Source organism: Eurosta solidaginis, chromosome X (genome assembly GCF_040869045.1).
Source record: "Eurosta solidaginis isolate ZX-2024a chromosome X, ASM4086904v1, whole genome shotgun sequence".
In the NCBI taxonomy this organism is placed as follows: Eukaryota; Metazoa; Arthropoda; class Insecta; order Diptera; family Tephritidae; genus Eurosta; species Eurosta solidaginis.
In genome coordinates this window covers 8,635,366-8,656,834 of record NC_090324.1, presented here as the reverse complement: position 1 = coordinate 8,656,834, position 21,469 = coordinate 8,635,366, and the positions used below count along the sequence as shown (strand labels likewise).

Genomic DNA, 21,469 nt, shown 5'->3' with positions numbered 1-21,469 from the left:
TCAACTTTCATCAAATAGTTACGTCTACGTCATATATTGTTGAAGTACGTGATTCGTAGTCATAGTTTTTACACGCGGACCACAAAAAACCTGAAACTTTGCATCCTCACACAAAGTACCTACCTATTTTTATACCTTTCATGAATATGAAATGGTATATTAATTTCGTCACGAAACCGAAAATTGTAAGTCCTTAAAGGAAAATAGATAGACCCACCATTAAGTATACCGAAATAATCAGGTTGAAGAGCTGAGTTGATTTAGCCATGTCCGTCTGTCCGTCTTACCGTTTGTATGCAAACTAGTCCCTCAATTTGTGAGATATCTTGATAAAATTTGGTGAGCGGGTGTATTTGGGTGTCCCATTAGACATTTGTCGGAACCTACCGGATCGGACCACTATAGCATATATCCTCCGTACAACCGATTTTTCAGAAAAAGAGGATTTTTGTAATATCTTACCCAATTTAACAGATTGAAGCTTCAAACTTCACCATATACTTTCGTATATTGCACATATTGTTGCCTGAATAAATTGATGAGATCGGTCGTATATATAGTATATATCCCCCACAACCGATTGTTAAGATAAGGAACTTTTCGTAATTACTGCCCTATTTTAAGAGCTAGAGGCTTCAAATTTCAACGAATGCTTACGTATATAGCATATATTGTTGTCTGAAAAAATCATAAAGATCGGTGGTATATATAGTATATATATAGAGGTATATATAGTTGTTATTGATGTTGTTGTAGCAATGCTCGCCCCATCTAATGGCCGCGACCGATCACAAATTGTCATCAATATCCTCTAACGGGAGTCCAAGGAAACTTGCCGTTTCAACAGGGGTGGACCATAAGGAAAGGGGTGTTAGAGGCGTTGGTTCCACATTACAATTAAAGAGATGGTTGGTGTCATGTGGGGACACATTGCAAGCGGGGCATACATTTTGTATGTCGGGGTTGATTCTGGATAGGTAAGAGTTTAACCTGTTACAGTATCCAGAACGAAGTTGAGCAAGAGTGACACGCGTTTCCCTGGGGAGTATGCGTTCCTCTTCTGCGAGTTCTGGATATTTTTCTTCAAGTACTGGATTCACCGGGCAATTCCCGACATAAAGGTCCGACGCCTGTCTATGGAGTTCACCAAGGACCTGCTTGTGTTTTTTCGCTTCATACGGGTGGGTTCTCAGGTGCCGTATTTCCTCAAAATGCTTACGGAGATGACTCCTTAGGCCCCTAGGCGGTGCTGGTTCGTCAATCAGATGTCTGTTGGGATGCCCAGGTTTCTGGGTATTCAACAGAAACTGTTTGGTCAGCATCTCATTTCTCTCCCTGATGGGGAGTATTCTCGCCTCATTATGCAGATGGTGTTCTGGGGACATAAGAAGACAGCCCGTGGCGATTCTGAGAGCAGTATTTTGGCAGGCCTGTAGTTTCTTCCAGCGGGTGGTTTTTAGGCTTGGCGACCATATGGGTGACGTGTAGCACGTAATCGGCTGGCTAATTGCTTTGTATGTGGTCAAGAGCGTTTCTTTATCTTTTCCCCAGTTACTGCCAGCAAGGGATTTGAGGATTTTATTACGGCTCTGAATTCTTGCAACAATTGCGGTTGCGTGCGCACCAAAATGTAGATCCTGATCAAACGTCACACCCAAGATTTTGGGGTGTAGGACAGTCGGTAGCGTAGTGCCATCGACGTGGATGTTCAATATGGTCGACATTTGGGGCGTCCATGTTGTAAATAAGGTCGCGAAAGATTTAGTCGGTGACAATGCCAGGTTTCGCGAGGCGAAAAAACTGGAGAGATCAGGGAGATAGCCGTTTATTTTATTGCATAGCTCATCGATCTCTGGGCCTGGGCCTGTGGCCATTATTGTGCAGTCATCGGCGTAGGAAACGATTGTGACTCCTTCCGGTGGTGAAGGTAGCTTAGATGTGTAGAAATTAAACAAAAGCGGGGATAGGACACCACCCTGTGGCACCCCTTGTTTAATTCTCCTTTGTTTTGATGTTTCGTTTCTGAATTGCACCGATGCCTGCCGACCACCCAGATAATTTGCGGTCAACCTTTTAAGACATGGGGGAAGGGTAGACCCTTCCAGGTCTTGCAGTAACGAGCCATGGTTGACCGTATCAAAAGCTTTTGATATGTCTAACGCTACGAGTACTGTTCTATGGTGGGGATATTGATTCAAACCGCAATTTATCTGGGTGCTAATGACATTTAGCGCGGAGGTAGCGCTATGGAGTTTTCTGAAGCCATGCTGGTGAGGGGCTAGCTGGTAATGTGCTTGGAAATAAGGGAGCAAAATGGCTTCAAGCGTCTTTGCCACTGGCGATAGGAGAGATATCGGACGATATGACTCACCTACGTTAGCTGGTTTCCCAGGCTTTAGTAGCGGGACCACCTTGGCCATTTTCCATTTCTCGGGTATGACAAAGGTGGAAAGAGACAGGTTGAAGACATGCGCTAAATATTTGAAACCCTCTTTTTCCCTAGGTTTTTAAGCATCGGCATGGCTATGCCGTCTGGGCTCACTGCTTTGGATGGTTTAGCGTGACCAATGGCGTCCTCAACCTCTCTAGCGGTGATGGTAATTGGTGACGCGCTGAGTTTGTGTTTATGTGCGTATCTATTGGCTCTCCGTCTATCTTTGTCGACCGTAGGATGCATTATATATTGTCGGCAGAAAGCGCTCGCGCATTTTTTCGCATCCGACAGCACCTTATCGCCAAAGGCGATGGAAACTTTGTCTTTGTGCTTAGGCGGATTCGATAGGGACTTTACGGTGGACCACAGTTTACCTACACCGGTAGAGAGGTTACAACCTCTTAGGTGCTCTTCCCATTTCGCCCGCTTGTGTTCGTCCACAAGCAATCTGATGCGTTGGTTTATATCCCTTATTTGGGGGTCGCCTGGATCAAGCTGTCTTCTAAGGTCGCGTTCCCTCGCTAAGCTCGCGGCCTCCGCCGGGAAGTGGGGCCGGATTTCGGGAATTCTCCCGGCGGGAATGAAATGTGCCGAGGCGGATTCAATGACCTTACGGAAGGCAGCTCCCCTTGGCGGGCATCAGTCGGCATAGAGAGGGCAGCAAAGCTGCTGTCTGTTGCAGATTTATATTCTTCGCACTTTCCTTTTTTGAAGTTTATGAAAGTGCGTTTTTCGGTGACGATGAAGTCGGCGGTACGCTCGAACGAAATAAGTATGGGCAGGTGGTCGGATGCCAATGTTACCATCGGCTGCCAGTTGACGCAGTTTACGAGTTCTGCGCTCACGATTGAGATATCTGGCGAGCTATGACAGCTTCCTACCATACGTGTGGGGGCGTCTCCGTTTATTGTGCAGAACGTCGTTTCGTCTATTTGATCCGCCAAATATATATATATTTTCGCAAATTTTAGCCCCATTTTAACAGCTAGAAGCTTCAAATTTCACCGAATACTTACGTATATAGCATATATTGTTGTCTGAAAAAATCATAGAGATCGGTTGTATATATAGTATATATCTCATACAACCGATTGTTCAGATAAGAAACTTTTCGCAATTTCTACCCCATTTTAACAGCTATAAGCTTCAAATTTCACCAATTGCTTACGTATATAGCATATATTGTTGTCTGAAAAAATCATAGAGATCGGTTGTATATATAGTATATATCTCATACAACCGATTGTTCAGATAAGAAACTTTTCGCAATTTCTACCCCATTTTAACAGCTATAAGCTTCAAATTTCACCAATTGCTTACGCATATAGCATATATTGTTGTCTGAAAAAATCATAGAGATCGATTGTATATATAGAATATATCTCATACAACCGTTTGTTCAGATAAGAAACTTTTCGCAATTTCTACCCCATCTTAACAGCTATAAACTTCAAATTTCACCGATTGCTTACGTATATAGCATATATTGTTGTCTGAAAAAAATCATAGAGATCGGTTGTATATATAGTATATATCTCATACAACCGATTGTTCAGATAAGAAACTTTTCGCAATTTCTACCCCATTTTAACAGCTATAAGCTTAAAATTTCACCGATTGCTTACGTATATTGTTGCGGCAAAGGAGCCTTGCGCTAGATTACCTTGGCAGATGCGGGTGGTAGATCGCTTGGTGGCAATGTAGCGGGTGGTAGACTATCTGCGTGTGTGGACTGTATATGCGGGTTTTTACTTACGCAAAAATATTCTGCTTACTGATAAAAGGCTGGCGTGCTGTACAGCGGTGAACACCTTGAATCTTCCTTTCGAAAAATGACTTGCCTTTAGTTCGTGCGAAGGCACTCCAAATGAATTCAATACAAACTGATATTGCTAGATTAGCGTTAACAACTTTATTTTAAATATCTATTTCGATGTTTTACAACTTTTTAATTGATTTAAAGGCGGGCGGAGTAAATGGCACGTTCAATTTTTTTACTTGCTAGCGAATTCAACCAAAATATAACAAAACGTCAAAATCCATTAGTTGCTGAAGGCAACTAATGGGCACTACTTTACCGGCACAAATGTACTGCCTTATCTGCAGATAATCAATCATAGCGCCTAATTGGGTACAATGCATTGCATGATTCATCATACCGCCACCCTTGAACTATCTGTGCATGTATACAAGATAGGTTCAACTAAAACTTATGAATATTTACAAGGCGTTTGAAACTTAATATTGAAAAATTCACAAATTTTAATTTCTTTAAATATTCAAACGTTACGTTAATTTAACAACAGTTCGATCTTTAAATAGATTTCAAATTTCGTTAAATATGCAAAATTTACTTTAATTTTACAATGACGAAAACTTCGAACAGACTTCACATATTTAAGTTTACTTATAATTATACAAATGTAATTATAAAGCTGGATGTCACAAATATAAAAATTTTTTTTTTCAAATTTCGAACTTCAAAGAATGTGGACTTAAAAAATATTTAAGTTTAATTATAGTTACTTAAATATAATCAAACAGATTGATAATTATAAATTTTAAAATTTGTATTTGCGATATACATATATATACATATGCAGCAGAATTCTTAGTTAGATGCATACCAAGTGTGGATGTAATTGTTCAACCCATTACGACTCGCAGAATAGATCTCCTTTGGTAGGCAGAAGGCACAATCTGTTTATAGGTCGCACGTATTCCCCATTGCTTGTTCTCACTGTTACGACTCGCACATTTCCATTCTTCCCAGGGTGACAATGAATTACCCTAGCAAGCGTCCACTTTGTAGGTGGAGTTCGTTCATCAAACAGCGCGACAACATCTCCTTCTTCGTAATTGCGTGAAGATTTGAGCCATTTCGTTCGGCGTTGCAAGTTTAAAAGATATTCATCTCTCCATCGGTGCCAAAAATGTTTTCGTATTTCGGAGATTAGGTGCCATCGTTGAAGTAGATTTCCACAGAACCCTTGACCCTCAGGTTCTGGGATCGACTTCAATGGCTCACCGATGAGAAAGTGACCAGGCGTTAAGGCTTCAAGGCCGGTCGCGGTAGTTGGATTGGCGCATAGAGGGCGCGAATTAACACATGCCTCAACTTCAGCTAGCAATGTACTGAACTCTTCGAAGGATAATAAGCTCCCCTCAAGAACGCGTTTAATGTGGCATTTTATGCGCTTTACACCGACTTCCCAAAATCCACCCATATGTGACGCAGTTGGTGCGTTGAAATGCCACTCGATGTTGGAGTCGGCGAAAAATGCTCGTAGTTTATCATCTGCCATACACTTCTGATATCTCTCCCGAAGTTCTCTGTCAGCGCCAACGAAGTTCGTGCCATTATCGGAGTACATGACCTTACAATACCCTCGACGACTGATAAAACGTTTGAAAGCATTGAGAAAGGCGGTCGTCGATAAATCGCCTGCAAATTCCAAGTGCATTGCGCCAGTACACAGGCAGATCAACGAGAAAATGTAACCTTTCGTGGACTTTGACCCTCTACCATGTGCAAATTTATACGTGTATGGACCAGCGAAATCTACAGCAGTTCGTGTGAAGCAGCGAACATACGTAGTACGAGACGACGGCAGGTCGCCCATCGACTGAACGGAAGTGTTGCGGTTCAAGCAAGTAAATTTAACACACTTATGATATACGCTTCTAATTAGATTGCGGGCGTCAATCACCCAATAGCGATGCTGTAGAACTAATGTCATTATGCGAGGCCCTGCGTGTAGGGTATACTGATGTATGTCAGAAATTATCAATTTCGACAGCGGAGCGTTTTTAGGTAAAATGATAGGATGCCTTGCATCAAGCGAGACGTCTGCTGATTTTAGACGACCTCCAACCCTCTAAACACCAGACGGATCAAGATACGGTTGCAGGCGCAACAAGCTACTTCGCAGGGGAATGGGTTTTTTCTCCCTGCAATGAGAAATTTCGTTAGCAAAATAAGTACGTTGAGTATACTTAATCAATCTTAGTTCGGCCTCGGCCAATTCCTGACAGTTAGGGGTTTCACTCGTTCGTTTAAGCGTGTGATTCCTTTTGGCGCGAGTACTGTGTGTAAACCTTAGCACATAAGCCATAACCCTTCGTAATTTTGAAAACGTAGAATATTTATTTATGACTGACCCAGTGTCCTCGGGTACTGTAATATGAACGGCGACCATTTTACATAGGCCCAGGTCAGTTAAATGCGGTTGTTGCGAAGCTTGCTTCCAAAATTGATCTTCGCCATGCAAAAAATCTGGACCAGACCACCACAACTGATGTTGAACGAGTTCTCGAGGTGTTATGCCTCTCGATGCACAGTCTGCAGGGTTCTGTTCGGAGCGTACATGTAGCCAGCACTCAGACGGTAAAACTCCTTGAATATCGGCCACGCGATTTGCGACGAACGTTTCCCATCTGCTGGGATGAGCTTGCAACCACGCCAAAGTAATAGTGGAATCAGTCCAAGCGTATAACGGATAGCGGAGTTCGCTCCAGCTCTGTGAAATACTTCGTACTAACTTAGAAGCGAGGTGCGCAGCGTATAGCTCCAAACGAGGTAGTGTTGTAGACTTGATTGGCGCTACCTTCGTCTTGGCCGAAATCAGGGCTACTGTAATTTGACCGTTACTATGGACTGTCCGTGCGTAGATAACCGCGGCGTAAGCTCGTTCGGACGCATCCGAAAAAACATGCAGTTCGCTTGATGACTCAGAGGCGTTACAACCAACCCAACGAGGCACTTTCAGCTCGGTTAAACTTTGTAGCTCAGAGCGATGTTCAGACCAACGTGTTGCGATTGTTTCCGGTATGAGCTCATCCCAACCAACCTCGGCGCGCCAGATGTCCTGAAACCATATTTTAGAATTAATCGTAGTGGAGGCAAGCAAGCCCAATGGATCGAAAAGCGTGCTAGCGTCCGACAGAAATGCTCTCTTCGACAAAATTTTGGGCGGTTTATTGAGGTTGATTGCGAAAGTGAAATAATCCTCATCCGTATTCCAAACGAGACCTAAAGCGTGTACATCTTTCCCTTCAGCAAGGTAGTGAGAAATATTTTCCGAAGCGCTGGATATCCCGTTCGTTAGCGGCACGTAATTTGAAGCCCACTTGCGAAGTTCAAACCCACTTTCGAGAAGTATTTCGGAGACATTTTTTTGCAGCAACTGCAGCTCATGCTTACTTGAAGCACCGGTCAACAAATCGTCAATATAAAAATCGCGTTGAATGACAGCCGCAGCCTTTTCGCAACTACTTGATGAGTACCGTATACTTCCTTGCAGCGACTTGACGGCCAAATGAGATGCGGCAGCGACGCCGTACGTCACCCGTAGCATTCTGTAATCTTGGATTGGATGTGACGGATCACTTCGCCAAACAATCCGTTGCAGGTCGATGTGCTTCGGTGAAACACATACCTGCCGGTACATCTTAGTAATGTCAGCGGTAACGGCATACGGGTGGGTACGGAAGCGCAGAAGAATGGATACCAAGGTTTGTTGCAGTTGCGGACCAACAAACAGTGCATCGTTGAGCGAGTACCCAGTCGATGTCTTAGCGGACGCGTTGAATACGACTCGCAATTTGGTCGTAACACTCGATGCCTTTATAACAGGATGGTGTGGCATGTAGAAGGTCGGACTTGTCGTTGCGGATGCGGCTTCCATGTGATTCATGCTGATGAGCTCCTGCATAAAGTCGTTGTATTGCAAACGTAAATCAGTATCGGCGGCAAGCTTCCTCTCTATACGTAAAAGATTACGAACTGCCTGGTTCCTAGAGTCTCCCAACGGTACCTCAGATTTTAACGGCAATTCGACGACGAAACGGCCATCTGGAGATCTTTTATGCGTTCCCTGAAAATGCTGCTCTCAAAATTGTTCCTCCCTAGTTAAATGCGTTTTTTCCGGTGCATCTTCCAATTCCCACAGCCTAGTCAACGCTCTTTCAAGCTGTACATCACAAAAATACGTTTGCAAACAAGGGGTAGATGGATTGTCAACACTGCCGAAAATCGTCCAACCGAAGACTGTACGCTGAGTCGCCGGCGCTCCACAAGGACCCTTCCGAATTTCCGGGCACATAAACTGATCCATAACATCCATTCCTATCAGCAAATCAATACGACCAGGCCTCATAAACTGTGGGTCTGCTAGAGACAACCCTTTAATATGTGGCCATGCAGTTGTGGCGACAGTTTGCGTTGGCAAATCCCCCGTAATTTTCGGCAAAATTAATGCATTTACTGAGTAGCAATCATTCGTAAAGTTGGACAGAATCGAAAGCGAACCCTGCCCATTAGCGCGCCCTCCATGAGACGAACCAATACCGGTGATGATAGCAGCAGACGATTTCCTCGGTAAGCCCAGACGACGAACACACGACTCAGTCACGAAGGAAGCGTGCGACCCAGAGTCAAACAACAGACGAGCTTGCTGAAAGCGACCAGCACAGTCTCGAATCCTTACCAGAGCAGTAGCCAGCAAAATTGTCTTACTCGTAGATAATGGGTCAGAATCGGTTTTTAGGCACGAAGATACAGATTCAGGGGCGGAGTTGACTGCCGAAGAAGTGGTCGCAGAAAGAGCGGTTGTATCGTTCCCTGAATTAGTACCTGCGTCGGCGTAGTTCGAGCTGGTTTGCTTGGTTTCGGCGGATTTGCTGATGTTGGATGCGGCTGGAGTCCCATGGAGTAAGGTGTGATGGCGTTGTCGACAAAGGCGGCACGACGACGAACTATTGCATCGAGGCTTAAAATGTCCCGAACTCAGACAGTTCAAACAGAGACTCGAGTCCTTCACAAATTTTGTTTTAGCAGTGGCGTCCAGACGACTGAATTTTTCGCAGCTATAAATCTTAAGATCCCCCTTGCAAAAAGGGCAACTAGTCGTATTCTTGGTGGATGTGGCATGAAGAGATTTGGTGGGCTTGGTAGCAGTAACAGCTTTGCTTGGCTGTACCGGAGTAGCTGACGATAGCATCGATAGTGATCTGCACCTAATTTCTAAAAATGTTACTAGCTGCTCGAAAGTTGGGGGTTCGTCGCTAACAAGTGACAACTCCCATTGCTTCCTGGTTTCGAATGCGAGTTTACCTACTACTTCATGAACGAGCCAGTCGTCCCAGAAATCGACGGGTCGGCCTAACGCTTTCAGTTCACGTATTTGCTGCTGATATGGGTTGAGAACACATTTTACTAAGCTGGCGGTGTCGCTTGTTGCTTTGCGGATATCGGCCATAGCTTTGAAATGCGATTCGACGATGACGCGCATGATCTTGAAACGCGACATAAGCAAGTCCCATGCCTCCTTGTAATTTGCATCACAAATTTGGAAACCGCTGACGACTTTCAAAGCTTCGCCCTTTAAGCAACTCCGTAAGTAGTGCATTTTCTGTCTGTCCGACAGCGCGGTATTACTGTCAACCAGTGAACAGAACGAGTCGTAAAAGCCTACCCATTCAGTTGAGTCGCCTGAAAATGTGGGTAGCTCCATTTTGGGTAAACGAATGGAGCCAGACACGGTTGTAGAAACATTTGTTGGTCGGGTTACATTCGGGGATGAGGCTCCGGTGTGACACTTTTTGGCACGGCTAAAATTTGCTAAGGCCATAGCGTACCAAGTCTAGGCTTGAGTTCGTGTACTCTCTTCCACTGCAACGTTATCGGCACCACAAGCGACGTCCACCTCATCCTGTGCAGCGTTGAATCGAACCCATTGTTCGTCCAAGAGTTTCAAATAACTCTAAACTTGGTTGGTATCTAACAAAAATGTACCATCCATGCCTTTTGGAATGTACCTTTTTATTGCGTTCAACGCAGAGTCCCGTGTTTTCACAGAGGCTGACATTTTTGTAGTTGTTGTTTTAGTTTACAGTACTTGCAGAGCGAGGAAAAAAACAAATTCTATAAATGTACGTATGTAACGCTATTCGTAGAATGCCGATTTGTTACAAAAAAATGCGAAAATGTAACTTTTGTATCAAAATTGCATGGGGGTATAAACGTATAAGCGGAGTCTGCTATTTAGTATTGAATGCTCGCTTAGAGGGCAAATGGCAGTCAAATAGAAATGGCTTGAATTGTTGGTATTTTTCCAAATATGTATGCGTAGCGGGCGAATAAAAATTAAATTGATTTGTAAATTTTCCAACGGAATCAAATATGCGATGTATATATAAATTAAAAAGATTAAAATTGCGAGCGATGCGGGCGATCCGGCTCGAAGGACCAAAAAATGTTGCGGCAAAGGAGCCTTGCGCTAGATTACCTTGGCAGATGCGGGTGGTAGATCGCTTGGTGGCAATGTAGCGGGTGGTAGACTATCTGCGGGTGTGGACTGTATATGTGGGTTTTTACTTACGCAAAAATATTCTGCTTACTGATAAAAGGCTGGCGTGCTGTACAGCGGTGAACACCTTGAATCGTCCTTTCGAAAAATGACTTGCCTTTAGTTCGTGCGAAGGCACTCCAAATGAATTCAATACAAACTGATATTGCTAGATTAGCGTTACCAACTTTATTTTAAATATCTATTTCGATGTTTTACAACTTTTTAATTGATTTAAAGGCGGGCGGAGTAAATGGCACGTTCAATTTTTTCACTTGCTAGCGAATTCAACCAAAATATAACAAAACGTCAAAATCCATTAGTTGCTGAAGGCAACTAATGGGCACTACTTTACCGGCACAAATGTACTGCCTTATCAGCAGATAATCAATCATAGCGCCTAATTGGGTACAATGCATTGCATGATTCATCATATATAGTATGTATTGTTGTGTCAAAAAATCATAGAGATCGATGATATATATAATATATATATGATGGTATATATAGTATATATATATAGTATATATATATTTTTTTTGCGATTTCGGCCCCATTTTAACAGCTAGAAGCTTCAAATTTCACCAAATGCTTACGTGTACAGCATATATTGATGTCTGAAAAAATCATTGAGATCGGTGGTATACATAGTATATATCTCATACAACCGATTGTTCAGATAAGAAACTTTGCACAATTTCTGCCCCGATTTAACAGCTAGAAGCTTCAAATTTCACAAAATGCTTACGTATATAGCATATATTGTTGTCTGAAAAAATCATAGAGATCGGTGATATATATATTATATACTTCATATAAACTGTCATTTTTGCCCCTTTTTTACGGCTAGAAGCTTCAAAATTCATCAAATTTCATCAAATAGTTACGTTTAAGTCATATATTGTTGAAGTACGTGATTCGTAGTCACAGGTTTTACACGCAGACCACAAAAAACCTGAAACTTTGCATCCTCACACAAAGTACCTACCTATTTTTATACTCAGTTGAGCAGAGCTCACAGAGTATATTAACTTTGATTGCATAACGGTTGGTTGTACAGGTATAAAGGAATCGAGATAGATATAGACTTCCATATATCAAAATCATCAGTATCGAAAAAAAATTCGATGGAGCCATGTCCGTCCGTCCATCCGTCCGTCTGTCCGTTAACACGATAACTTGAGTAAATTTTGAGGTATCTTGATGAAATTTGGTATGTAGGTTCCTGGGCACTCATCTCAGATCACTATTTAAAATGAACGATATCGCACAATAACCACGCCCACTTTTTCGATATCGAAAATTTCGAAAAATCGAAAAAGTGCGATAATTCATTACCAAATACGCATTAAGCGATGAAACTTGGTAGGTGAGTTGAGCTTATGACGCAGAATAGAAAAGTAGTAAAATTTTGGACAATGGGCGTGGCACCGCCCACTTTTAAATGAATTTAGAAGTTTTGCAAGCTGTAATTTGGCAGTCGTTGAAGATATCATGATGAAGTTTGGCAGGAACGTTATTCTTATTACTTTATGTCTGCTTAATAAAAATTAGCAAAATCGGAGAACGAACACGCCCACTTTTTAAAAAAAAATTTTTTTTAATTCAAATTTTAAAAGAAAAGTTAATATCTACAGCATATAAGTAAATTATGCCAAAATTCAACTCCAGTAATGATATGGTGCAACAAAATACAAAAATAAAAGAAAATTTCAAAATGGGCGTGGCTCCGCCCTTTTTCATTTAATTTGTCTAGGATGCTTTTAATGCCATAAGTCGAACAAAAATTAACCAATCATTGTGAAATTTGGTAGAGGCTTAGCTCCTAGGACGAAAAAGGGCGAAATCGGTTGAAGCCACGCCCAGTTTTTATACACAGTCGACCGTCTGTCCTTCCGCTCGGCCTTTAACACGATAACTTGAGCAAAAATCGATATATCTTTACTAAACTCAGTTCACGTACTTATCTGAACTCCCTTTGTATTGGTGTAAAAAATGGGGGTATAAACGTATAAGCGGAGTCTGCTATTTAGTATTGAATGCTCGCTTAGAGGGCAAATGGCAGTCAAATAGAAATGGCTTGAATTGTTGGTATTTTTCCAAATATGTATGCGTAGCGGGCGAATAAAAATTAAATTGATTTGTAAATTTTCCAACGGAATCAAATATGCGATGTATATATAAATTAAAAAGATTAAAATTGCGAGCGATGCGGGCGATCCGGCTCGAAGGACCAAAAAATGTTGCGGCAAAGGAGCCTTGCGCTAGATTACCTTGGCAGATGCGGGTGGTAGATCGCTTGGTGGCAATGTAGCGGGTGGTAGACTATCTGCGGGTGTGGACTGTATATGTGGGTTTTTACTTACGCAAAAATATTCTGCTTACTGATAAAAGGCTGGCGTGCTGTACAGCGGTGAACACCTTGAATCGTCCTTTCGAAAAATGACTTGCCTTTAGTTCGTGCGAAGGCACTCCAAATGAATTCAATACAAACTGATATTGCTAGATTAGCGTTACCAACTTTATTTTAAATATCTATTTCGATGTTTTACAACTTTTTAATTGATTTAAAGGCGGGCAGAGTAAATGGCACGTTCAATTTTTTCACTTGCTAGCGAATTCAACCAAAATATAACAAAACGTCAAAATCCATTAGTTGCTGAAGGCAACTAATGGGCACTACTTTACCGGCACAAATGTACTGCCTTATCAGCAGATAATCAATCATAGCGCCTAATTGGGTACAATGCATTGCATGATTCATCATATATAGTATGTATTGTTGTGTCAAAAAATCATAGAGATCGATGATATATATAATATATATATGATGGTATATATAGTATATATATATAGTATATATATATTTTTTACACGAATTTAGAAGTTTTGCAAGCTGTAATTTGGCAGTCGTTGAAGATATCATGATGAAGTTTGGCAGGAATGTTATTCTTATTACTTTATGTCTGCTTAATAAAAATTAGCAAAATCGGAGAACGAACACGCCCACTTTTTAAAAAAAAATTTTTTTAAATTCAAATTTTAAAAGAAAAGTTAATATCTTTACAGCATATAAGTAAATTATGCCAAAATTCAACTCCAGTAATGATATGGTGCAACAAAATACAAAAATAAAAGAAAATTTCAAAATGGGCGTGGCTCCGCCCTTTTTCATTTAATTTGTCTAGGATGCTTTTAATGCCATAAGTCGAACAAAAATTAACCAATCATTGTGAAATTTGGTAGAGGCTTAGCTCCTAGGACGAAAAAGGGCGAAATCGGTTGAAGCCACGCCCAGTTTTTATACACAGTCGACCGTCTGTCCTTCCGCTCGGCCTTTAACACGATAACTTGAGCAAAAATCGATATATCTTTACTAAACTCAGTTCACGTACTTATCTGAACTCCCTTTGTATTGGTGTAAAAAATGGCCGAAATCCGACTATGACCACGCCCACTTTTTCGATATCGAAAATTACAAAAAATGAAAAAAATGCCATAATTATATACCAAATACGAAAAAAGGAACGAAACATGGTAATTGTATTGGTCTATTGACGCAAAATATAACTTTAGAAAAAACTTGGTAAAATGGGTGTGACACCTACCATATTAAGTAGAATAAAATGAAAAAGTTTTGCAGGGCGAAATCAAAAGCCCTTGGAATCTTGGAAGGAATACTGTACGTGGTATTTCATATATAAATAAATTAGCGGTACCCGACAGATGATGTTCTGGTACACACTGGTCCACATTTTGGTAGATATCTCGAAAACGCCTTCACATATACAACTAAGGGCCACTCCCTTTTAAAACCCTCATTAATACCTTTAATTTGATACCCATATCGTACAAACGCATTCTAGAGTCACCCCTGGTCCACGTTTGTGGCGATATCTCGAAAAGGCGTCCACATATAGAACTAAGGCCCACTCCTTTTTAAAATACTCATTAACACCTTTCATTTGATACCCATATCGTACGAAAAAATTCTAGAGTCACCCCTGGCCCACCTTTATGGCGATATTTCGAAAAGGCGTCCACCTATAGAACTAAGGTCCACGCCCTTTTAAAATACTCATTAACACCTTTCATTTGATACCCATATCGTACAAACAAATTCTAGAGTCACCCCTGGTCCACCTTTATGGCGATATTTCGAAAAGGCGTCCACCTATAGAACTAAGGCCCACTCCCTTTTAAAACACTTATTAACACCTTTCGTTTGATACCCATATCGTACAAACAAATTCTAGAGTCACCCCTGGTCCATCTTTATGGCGATATCTCGAAACGGCGTCCATCTATAGAACTACGGCCCATTCCCTTTTAAAATAGTCATTACCACCTTTCATTTGATACACATATCGTACAAAATAAATTCTAGAGTCACCCTTGGTCCACCTTTATGGCGATATCTCGAAAAGGCGTCCACCTATAGAACTTAGGCCCACTCCCTTTTAAAATTATCATTCACATTTCATTTGATACCCATATCGTACAAACAAATTCTAGAGTCAGGCCTGGTCCACCTTTATGGCGATATCCGTAAATGGCGTCCATCTATAGAACTATGGCCCACTTCCTCTTAAAATACTCTTTAATACCTCCCATTTGATACACATGTCATACAAACACATTCCAGGGTTACCCTAGGTTCTTTTTACAACATGGTGATTTTCCCTTACTTTGTCTCCACAGTTCTCAACTGAGTATGTAATGTTCGGTTACACCCGAACTTAGCCTTCCTTACTTGTTTATTTTATATTTATGTTAAAAATCGTTTAGGTATGTAGATTTGTTCGTTATATATTTCTTATATTATACATCCGATTATTCGGAGATTACGAACGGCATAAGATTATTGTTCAGCCCCATTCATGAAAGGTATGAAGTCTTCGGCACAGCCGAAGACAGTCCCGTCCTTACTTGTTTATTTTATATTTGTTCGGCCTGAGTGGGTAGCCGCACACGGGTCGATCTTGGAGTGGATGGTGCGCTCAAAAGAAATAAATAAGAACACAGAGAGGAATTTCCTCGTTGTAATATAATATTTAATTTAGAGTGAAGGAAAATACAATGTGGTTACAATATTACCTTGGTGTTTTAAGTTACGATGGTGATCCTTGCGATGTGTGCTGGTTGGCGGTCAATCGAGAAAGAGACCGGTTATCCCGTTGAGGACAACCGCTAAGCCGCGAAAAAGTCCTCTGGTATTAAGGAGGGGAAAAAAAGCCACACACACAACAGCCCCCACATATACGTGCATGGGTGCTGACAACCCGCACACACACGTGCATGCGTATGAAACGCATGCATGTGCATGCATGCACACAAATGCGGCGTGAGTGTGGGTGGCTGGAAATATTATTAAAACGTTAGGGAGGGGCGCCGTCAATCAGATAAAGGTTAGGCATTGGGCCTAAACATGCCGCCCCCCTTGCGGTACGCAACATCACAGTCCGCCAAGGATCACCGACCGTGAAGAAGAGAAAAAAAATAAAAAACTTATAATTAATTATATCTAACTTAACATAATGCCGGACAGTCCGCCGGCTTGGCGGCACGCAAAATGGTGGGAGCTTGGTTGCTGCTGCCTCGGTCATTCACCAATTTTCCCGTTATGGTGTAAGGCGTGAGCCAGGTTTGCCTAGAGCTAGGGATTGCGAAAAGAAGTAAGAAGATATACGTGTTCATATTTCTTGCCGTTTATTACAAATTCATTGGAAATTCTATGCTTGTGAATTTTGCATGAAGAAAATTCAATAAAAAATAACTGATTGTAATGATACAAGCTTTTAAAACGCACACCTCCATTGTGACTTCATACAAGTGGCGAATTTTCGATAAAACGTTCACAATAGTGAACAGCGAGTGAGTATTAATATGTTTTCTGTATACAAATTTAAAGCTGATTTGAAACAAATGTGCAATTCATGGAACTTCAATTTAATAACGGCGAACACAAGAAAAGGAAACCTTTCTTCCATTCTCTGGCCCTTCGCGACAGCCGTTCTCCCTGTCAGCCATGATTTGACACGTAGGCATGGCAATGGAGGGATAGAAAGATTTTTCACTTGTACGAACTCACAATGCACACCTCTTGCGACTGTGTACAACAGAAATTCAATAAAATAAAAAAGGATAAAAAGTGTAAAAATTCATGTATTTCGGTCGTTACCGAACATTTTGCTGTTAGGCCTTCGCTGTGCCCGAGAGTACCCAACCGAAGATGGTACTCTGAGCTAACAAAGGGCCAAACGTGGTGGGCAGAATCCCTGGGAGTATTATCTCGGCATATACATCTGTGCCTAGGACGAGGCGGATCGGGGCGGATGAGTAGAACTGCGGATCCGCCAGACGAAGATGGCGTACGGGGCTGCGATGGCACTGTCGATGCTGGTTGTGGGTGTCGTGCGCCGAAAATTGGCTACGACCGCAGCATGGGTCGCAATCCTTCTGTTCTGTCCGTGTCTTCCTCGGATACGCAGCAGACATCCTGCTTGCCCGCCAATGTTGCTGGTAGGAAGTTGGAGCTCCTGGGCGAGCTCATCCGCAATCACTGTGGTGGGGGAGCATCCGTCGATTAAGGCGCGAACGAGGTGTAGCCGCCCCCCTGCTTCTATTTTCACGACCGCGGTGGGGGTGATCGCTACCGTCGGTATCATGGTGGCGGTGGCAGCTGAATGCGGGGCTAGGAGCCCTGCCCGGAAGGCGGACACGGTGGTGAGCTGCAGCGAGTTGGATCCGTGACTGCGATCTCGTGGTTGATGATGGGTGTGATGTCGTTGTTGCAGGCGAAGAGGCCTTGTCTCCGCTCTGCGCTCGCGCGGTGGTTGTCTTCGTTGAGGGGCCTTAGTTTGCCGGCGAAGAGACCGAGTCTCCGCTCGGCCGTCACGAACATGGCGCTGGACGGTAGATGGGTTGTGCTGGAGCCGCTTCCTTTCGTGCTGCAAAAGCGGTCGATACGATTTGGCTGCTGGTGTTGTGTTTGGGCGAAGAGACCGAGTCTCCGCTCCGGTTCGGTGGATTCGAGCTGGACGAAGAGGCCCAGTCTCCGTTCCAGCATCTGACGCATATAACGATATGGAGTCGTCAATCCGCTCACGGGGTGATTCCAGCTCCTCCTCAACTTGTACACTCCATGGCTTGGAGCGGGCTTCGTGGAGTAGCTGTTCCTCTTCATCAATCGAGGAGATGTGAAGCATCGTGTGATGTTTTTCGCCGCATTTTTTACATCGGCCTTGGCTTGGGCATGCGTTAGAGCGGTGGTCTAGAGCCAAGCAATTTCCACAGCAGCTCCCGCGGATCGCTAAGTAAAGACGCTCCTCGGGTTTTTTGGCCCGAAAGATGGGGCACCGGCGTATGGGATGTTGCTTAAAACAAGCGCGGCATTCCGACGTATAACGCATGACGTTCTTGGCAGCGTTTCGTTTTAAAGCGGCAAAACGACCCATTTTCCTGAAAGGAGTGAAATAGGTTTCAATGGGTCGGGTCATTGTCAAAGTGCATGGGCGAGTGGTCCCTAGTTGTATTATTGGGGATTTGGGAAATTTTATTAACGCGCGCATAAGGGGAAACATCTGTCGCTGCAAAAAAAATAATATTCATATGTGGCGTGCATTATGTGCATGGCCTCTTTCCCCGCACGTTATGTGCCTGGGTCTTTAGTGCCTTATTTTGTTTATTTTGTGTCACCCGGCAGCGTTTTAGTTGGCCACGGGCACACTAGTGCTGCAGAAAATGAGCATTTACGATTTTCGGTTCACACATTCTGGTGCCGAACCGGGTAGAAAGTGTATAGCGTGGGTTCTTTTGAGTCGCTGTTATTTGTGTTGTTGGTGCTAAAACCCAACAACTTCCCTGCCCGCCACAAAAAAAAAATGTTTGGACAGCAAAATTGTATGCGATGTAAAGAAAAAATATGTTCGTTTTGGAAGAGGGGAGAGATTTATAAAACGTAGAATTTTTTATTTGTTGGTATTGCCCTCCGCTTATTTGTTCAACTTTTCCCAAGTACTCTTGTAGTCCTGTTTTATTGATGGCTTTTATCAAAAGGCACGGTTCCCGAAGGGTATTTGGCTCCGATACCGATTCCTCAGACTCGGGTTTTTGGGTACCCGTTTGCATCTTTTTATACATCCCTAATATAATGTACATTTAAACTCGGCATATATATGTACATACGTTGGTATAAGTATATGGGCAGTCAGTGCACGGACTTTACCGCATTGTTAGTTTGACCAACCTTTTTGACCCATTTTTCATTTTCTACTACTTCTGCTACCAAAACTTAGATTCTACCAATATTTCAGTATTTTCGCACTGAAAACATATACTGCGATCCTTTGGTACATGTGCTTAATTGCCGAGTATACCTAACTAACATTTAGGGATGACACTAACCAATTTTGAAAAAATTTGTGTACAGGATATGAGATAAATGTTGCAAATGAGTTCGCAAACATCTCCCTACGCTACTCTCATTAGTTCTGGTGATTAAATTTGAACGAAAGTCCACGTTTTAAGTACATATAATGCCGAAAAAGTGAGTATTATATTGGCGTAAGCTATTTATATACCAATTTACATGTACTTTTATCTTGCTTAAATGTTTTTAAAAGTGTTATTTCCGTGAAATGTGCTTTATTTACTTTGCAATAAAGTATGAATTGTTTTGTACAAATATTCAGTCTCGCTACTGTTTTCCAAATAAAATCTACCAACATTCCTGTTAACGTTGAAGGTCCGCGCACTGGTACAAGCATACCAACGGCAATGATAAAACAAAAAAAACGTATTCATACTTATATGCTTGTATTCAACGGGAAATTCCGATGAATTGAAACAACGGAAAATACATGGAATGATTTTTTTTCCATTTTTTCATTCTGGATTACGGCGTGGCTTGGCGTACAACCATTTTTTTCTAAACTACGGAGGCAACATCTAAGTACACAATGGTATAATCGTATAAGGATTTTTCGTACGTAAAGACTTTTTAAACTCAATTGTTGTATTAAAAAATTTATATTTAGAATGTGAGGAGCAAGCTCCAACTAATGCTGTCATACTAACTAGCTTATAGGTGGATGGTTCGGCGAATAAAGTACTTAAAATATTAAGTACAAAGGTGTCTTAGCAAAACAAAAATTTGTCACAAATCTAATTAGAATAGTTTCTGAATAATAGCGGGGTGGTGACGAAGGCAATAATGACTTTCATACGAGATCCTTGTGGCATTGTTTGCCTAGTCATCACCTATGGTGCAGTTGCTTATGCAGATTACGTTGTGCTACGTTGGATTATGCTGCAAACTATGGAGGCAAGTATCTCGGCACCATTGCACGTAATATTGTTCAACACAACCGTGTTTCTGTTGTGCATGTCGCATCTCAAAGCCGTGCTTTCAGATCCAGGACGTGTGCCACTACCGGCAAACCGTCTTGATTTCTCAGACCTGCATACAACCGGCAAAAATAACAATAGTGGCGGCAGTGAATGGACTGTATGCACAAGATGTGAGACATACCGTCCGCCACGGGCACATCATTGTCGCATTTGCAAGCGTTGCATCAGGCGTATGGATCATCATTGTCCGTGGATAAATAACTGTGTAGGCGGAAGAAACCAGAAATTCTTTCTACAATTCCTTTTTTATGTGGGCTTGCTTTCGCTATATTCCATTTCATTAGTGGCTTACAGCTTCATCTATCCATGTACAACCTGTAATGTTTCAACATTGGAAACACAAACGAGAATGCTGCATAGTGTAATTCTTCTATTAGAATTTGCATTATTTGGACTTTTCGTTCTGGCTATAATGGTTGACCAGCTACATGCTATATTTCATGATGAAACGGCAGTAGAAGCTGTACAAATGAAAGGTAAAGACGTGCAACGTCCTAGGCGTAGAAGGTGTCATCTATTTGCCGAGGTGTTTGGACGCGGTCATCCCATGTGTTGGCTTTTGCCGTGCACCAGTTTTGCTTCATCACAACGTTATTATGATACACCGCTTTTATCAAGTTATGATGTATAAAAACTTTAACAATGGTCATAAATTATTGAGTGTTTGAAAGAGTGTGCAATTTTCTTACACATAACATTTACATTGAAGTTTTACGATTTTTTTAAATTTTCTATGAATTTCATATTATGACTACCAATTGTATTTATAATTTGAGTAGTGGATTTCCGACTTCTGCGCATTTCATATATAGTTTAGTATGTTCGTCATGGTAAATTTTGTTAAGTTGTAAGACATCAAGACGTACGTGGCTTGACTTGATTTCTAAATTAGTGACTGGAGAATTAAAATATAATAGTATGTACATTATATACGGATATTATAGTTTCAAACGTAAGCAAACTTCTGCATAAAAACGCTATGTTGTGTATGATAAAGGAGGAGTGGAAGTTAATAATTTTCAGTCACATTGTGTTGATGTGGGAACGCATCATAAAAATTGTTATAGTTTGGGATTAATTTGTACTCTTATATGAATATATATGTTATGTAAATTGGACTTCCGGCATTTACTTGTTTTTTATGCTGCTTTAAATTTTTCCCTTTTTTTTTTTTTTTAATAAGAATGCTGTTATATAAATCATCTGAGCTTGTGAGGTTTACTTAGTTACGTGACATTTGCACATACAATACGAATAAAACGCCACTGGAAACGAT

General features: G+C 41.8%; 1 protein-coding gene across 2 annotated transcripts; it reads left to right on the top strand.

Moving 5' to 3' along the window:
* Nucleotides 1-19,553: 19,553 nt before the first annotated feature.
* Nucleotides 19,554-20,824, top strand: LOC137234166 (palmitoyltransferase ZDHHC3-like). Of its 2 annotated transcripts, none has more exons than XM_067757788.1 (2): nt 19,554-19,768; nt 19,871-20,824. In XM_067757788.1, the coding sequence occupies exon 2, from the start codon at nt 19,997-19,999 to the stop codon at nt 20,822-20,824; it is 828 nt and encodes a 275-aa protein (XP_067613889.1). In that variant the 5' UTR covers nt 19,554-19,768; nt 19,871-19,996. The 2 variants fall into 2 exon arrangements, with proteins under 2 accessions (XP_067613889.1, XP_067613890.1); XM_067757789.1 differs by having other exon boundaries at nt 19,821-20,824.
* Nucleotides 20,825-21,469: the final 645 nt, after the last annotated feature.

Excerpts from the sequence above, each read along its gene's own strand:
- LOC137234166 (XM_067757788.1), top strand. The coding sequence starts at position 19,997 with ATGACTTTCATACGAGATCCTTGTGGCATTGTTTGCCTAGTCATCACC.